The 5,019-nt window shown below is 28.6% G+C and overlaps 1 protein-coding gene across 1 annotated transcript in view; it reads right to left on the minus strand.

Moving 5' to 3' along the window:
• LOC111678641 (cadherin-86C) overlaps positions 1 to 4,767 on the minus strand; it is a 105,549-nt gene extending 100,782 nt beyond the window's left edge. Inside the window, exon 1 of the mRNA XM_046950690.1 lies at positions 4,710 to 4,767. Coding sequence (XP_046806646.1) covers positions 4,710 to 4,752 — 43 coding nt within the window. The 5' untranslated portion in view covers positions 4,753 to 4,767. The remainder of the gene's footprint in view (positions 1 to 4,709) is intronic.
• Between the last annotated feature and the right edge of the window lie 252 nt (positions 4,768 to 5,019).

The following is a 5,019-nucleotide window of genomic DNA, read 5'->3' on the forward strand; positions in this document are numbered from 1 at the left end:
ACAAAAAATAAAAATTTTATAAAAGTAAAAATTGTAAAAATATACTCATGGTGTAGGGTATCATATGGTCGGCCATGCCCGACTATACTTTCCTACTTGTTTTTACATTCATACATATTTATGTATTTTTGGGTATGCTTATAATGGAAGATTTAATAAATAAATTAATGTAGTCTCAGTTGTTGTTATTATCTTTATATTTTTATCCGCAATTTCCACTATAAGAATTAAAATAAAAAACAATTGACAAAATCAATTTAAAAATAAAATATGGGAAAAACTAGGGCTAAGTATGTCAAATAACATAATAAATGCAAAGAAATATTCCTGCTTTTCAGGAACTAGTGATTTTACCCACTCAGGATATCCCTGTTTACAGATTAAGCAAAGAGTTTCTAGGAAGAAATCTCTTAGCCTCACAGTGCATTGATGCTTATGTTTAAAAACGTTTTACAAGAAAAGATTTTTCTTCTTCAGATTTAAAATTAAATTTTTTAAAGTGTAAAACTAATGTGATGTATTATATACATATGTTTGAATACAGAAAAAATATGAGTATGTTGCACGACAAAGCTTTGCCTTTGTTGTACGTGGGTCAATGGTTACGGGAGTGTGACACAACAACACATGCAGGCAGTATGTATGATTGTATGTATGAGTATTATTGTAAGGACAACTTTGGATGAAATGTTGTTATAGGGTTGTGCCAAATTCTTCATGCTGCAGCACAACCGATACTGTCGTCATTTATCATTGAATCTAATCTGTATGCAAATGTATTTATGTAAAGTTTGTTTAAAACGTTTGATTTCATTTTGTTTCCTTTACTGATTTGTAAAATTGCATTAACTAGTTAAATTTATATTGTTTTATATTTGTTTTTATTGAATCATTTTTTTCTCTCTAAACTGTAAAAGTGTCTCTGTGATTTTGGCAAATTAATGGGCATGAGACAAAAACGTCAAGAACACTGTGTTGCCAGTCACACAGTGTTTTAAACGACAACGAATTTTGCTGTTGCTTTGCTGTCCAATAATACATTCTACACCATTACAGTGATGAGGTTTGTTATGGATTTCTTATGATGTATCACAATTACACTCTTAGTCGATTTGGTGATATCACTTCATCTGTCTTTCCCGTCATGTAACCGTTGTAAAAATAAATATTGGTACATGATTTTTTATTGTACCGAAAACAAAGCCTGTTGATGGAAAGGTTGAAGCGGTTTATCATTTCGCATAGCCCCCAGACAACCTAAAAAGGCCTGAAGAAGTAATAATTTAAGACGGGCTTCTCATAGGTCATTCTAAGGAAGAAATTTTTATATTCCTTTTTTTAATTATTATGAAGTGACATTGTAGTATTTTAGAATACAACTAATTTGACTCAAATAATATTAACATAAATAAATTACCCGTGTTAATTAATAAACACCAAAATAAAATTGGTTTAATTGAAAAAAGTTCAGTACAAAATAATATAACTTAATAAACATCACTTCCACAGAAGATTAAAAATCACTTAGTGCTACTTTTGAAGTGGTGATAAATGTTATTCTTTGTCACCATATCATTATGGTCTCACTCAAAAATATTGATATCTGTTTAAATATTATCTACTATGATCAAAATAAGCCCAAAATTTTTTACATACTGTGTTGTTATAATGGGCAACAAAATCGTGAATGTTATTAGTAAAAACTAAAATCTACTCTATAGGATGACGTTTTGTTAAGGCATGTTTTGGAGATGTACACCTCTACGATGTCTTGAAAAATTAAAATATATTAATTCTAATATCTACAATCATATATATACTATCCAATTTTGTCGGAAAATATCGATCCTAGTGGTACGAAAAGGGACTTAAGATCCAGATAATTCAATTAGAAACAGAAGAACGATACCAAAAATATATCATTGAATGTTTAAAAACAAATCCTTATAACAAAGATTATTATTTTTAGATACCTGAAGGAATCTATTAAATCCCAATATTAAATTTTGGTACAAATGCTCCAAAATTGTGGACCAAATGGTCCAAAAATATATCCATTCGCATGATAGTTACCCCTCAAAACATTTTTTAGCAAAAAACATTCGATTCTAATTTTTATGTTTCGTATAATATAGTCAAATATGAAATACAGAAAAAATTCGTATACTTTTGTGAGGTAATTTTATGGACTATTTTTAAATAAAGCTAAATTAATTTATGTAAATTTGAATTTTTAAAGTTTTAAAAAGCGTGATATCAAAGCTAAGGACTGTCTAGAGAATTTAACAAATTAATTTATTTATTTTGCATACAAAATATGTTATAAAATTTGGTTTCTTTTTATATTATACCTAAATTCGAATACTTATGAGAGACACTGTACGTCGTTTGCTGGGTAATACAATCCTAAATGATACTGGTGTTTTTCAAAATTGACGGTATTACAAAGGACTCTTTAGAAAATTACTTCAACGCCAATAATTCACTTATACCTTTTTCAAAAAATCAGTTTTTCATCAATAAATCGCATAAATAATTTCTTTGAAATAATAAATCATATTTTAAATATACACATAACTGGTGTAGGGTACCATATACACTATGCATTTATACTTGTTTATTATTATTATTTTTTTTTTTGTAAAATGGAGCCTTCGATTTAGATCCTAAAAAACATGAGGCAAAATTAAAGCTTCAGGCAAATTGTTTTTCATCGAAGTACGAGTACAAGAAAAGACACAAATTGCTGTAATGCAGCAATGTTACTTTACATTAGGTTTATTTTTATATCGTTTTAGTTTGCATTGCCAATCATGAAAATGCACAGTGGGAATGAACCTTTAGAAATATATTTAAATTTGAAATATCCTTATAAAAAGCAGATATATAAAATCTGTTTAACGATATTATCGTTTCATAAACTCAACTCTTATGTTGCATAAATGTGACAGTAAACAGAAATACAATGAAACCAAGTAAAATTTATAATATAACTCTAAACATAAATGTTGACTTCTTCTGAAACAAATATACATGAAATAGTAACGGATCAAGGCAAGCCTTTTACACTTTTTCGTAAAGATAAAACATGACAAAAACCGCAAAACCGACTAAAACATTAATCTAAAATATTAATCTAAGAGGAATATATTAAGATTTATGGTTGTACACAGAGGGACAATTAAATATACACGCCTGGTACCAAATTGACACCAAGGTGTTTATAATTTTTCAATAACATCCGTTGCCAAAGTATATACATACGTGCGACACACTCGTTGTCGAAATCTAAATTTTATATACATGTCTTACAAAACGTTAACAAACGTGGTAAGCTCACTATTGACAAACAATGATTTCGCAATAGTGAGCTCAATGTGTGACGGTTTCATTACATACTATGTTTAGATGATTCCACAACTACTCTTCTACCCAAATCATATTACTTTATTTGTTTACGACAATAATATATTTTTATAATACTTAAATTGTGGTAACCATGTCTAACTATGTTGATTCTCTGCGTGTATAGAAACTTGTATCTAACTTGAATTGAAGTTTGATCAAATCGATTAATGAACAATATGTATCTAAATCCGATTCATAATTTAAAGCCTCGCAATTTTCCACAAATCCGAGGACATACAAATAGGAGTGCGATTTGCAGGCTACTACATAATAAAGAAGTTTTTTTTTTTTAATTTTTATTATAAGCTTGGTGTTAGATCCATTGTACGTACAATATTTGGCTGTTAACGTTAGAGAGAAGTTGGGCAATTTATACGTGGTCAGGAGGGGCAATGTTGTTAGCAATGTTACCACGACAATAACAGCAATAAGACCAAAATAAAAAACTTTAACAAGGAACGACCACAACTAACCACGGATAAATTATACATAAGATTTTTTCCTTGCCTTTTTTCTCTTTTTATGTTTATTATTTTTGTATGCCACTTTTTCCAGTTTTGTTTGTTAGTTTATTTGTTGCAGTTCTTATTGCTGAAGCTTGTATGTAATGTTTTTTAGTTTTTGCTTTGTGATTTTTTGCCATTTGGTTCACTAGTCGACTAGATTTGACTGGTGGCAGACTAGCACAACGCTGAGCTGAGGTAGTTTGTAAAGCGACACACCTTTACATTGCCAAAGAAAGGCAAAAAATACATACATACATACATACATACATACATACATACATACATACATACATACATACAGACATACATACATAATACATATAACAACTAAAACAAAACAAAAAAAATTCAAAATTTTACAATGTACGAGTAGTTTGTTTTATTTTTTTGGTTTTTCTCAGTTACGTTTCTGTTTCTTGTAACGCCATAAATAATATGGGAAATTCTTTTCAAGTTTTTACTTTTTGGATTTTACTTTGCCGTATTCGGAAGGTACGGTTGTATGGGGCCAATTTCAATATGGGTCAAACGAATTGTATGTGCCAAATTTCATCAAATTATTTTCCAAATTGCGACCTATAGCGACTCAAAAAGTGATTTTGAACAGATTTGTATACTTTAGAGTGTAGGAGTTTGGATGTTATGCATAATATCCTCACTATTATAGTGGTGTATGTTATAAAAATAGAAAATATTTTGTTAACTAAATAAAAATAAAATAGTGTAATACCCCGTTCACACTATGCAATTATTCGTTATGAATTACATTATAAATTATAAATTTAAAATACATACCTACAGAGATGCCTAGGTGACACTTATTATAAATATATGTCATCTCTTATCAGGTATTTGTCATAATCAGTTGTTTGTTTTTATTTGTTGGTTACTAATAAAAAAATTAAATTCCAATTAAATATACAATATAATGCTTAATTATAACAAAATAATAATAACAAAAAAATTAATGAAAAAATAAAATGGCAATGGACTGTCAAAACGAATTACAAATATGTTCAAATGCCTTAAACGGGTTAAAATTCTTTTGTAATTTAGAGGCCAAATTAAATAATTCAATTGTTCATGTAAACTTAGTATAAGACAT

This window comes from Lucilia cuprina, chromosome 4 (assembly GCF_022045245.1).
Source record: "Lucilia cuprina isolate Lc7/37 chromosome 4, ASM2204524v1, whole genome shotgun sequence".
NCBI classification, from domain to species: Eukaryota; Metazoa; Arthropoda; class Insecta; order Diptera; family Calliphoridae; genus Lucilia; species Lucilia cuprina.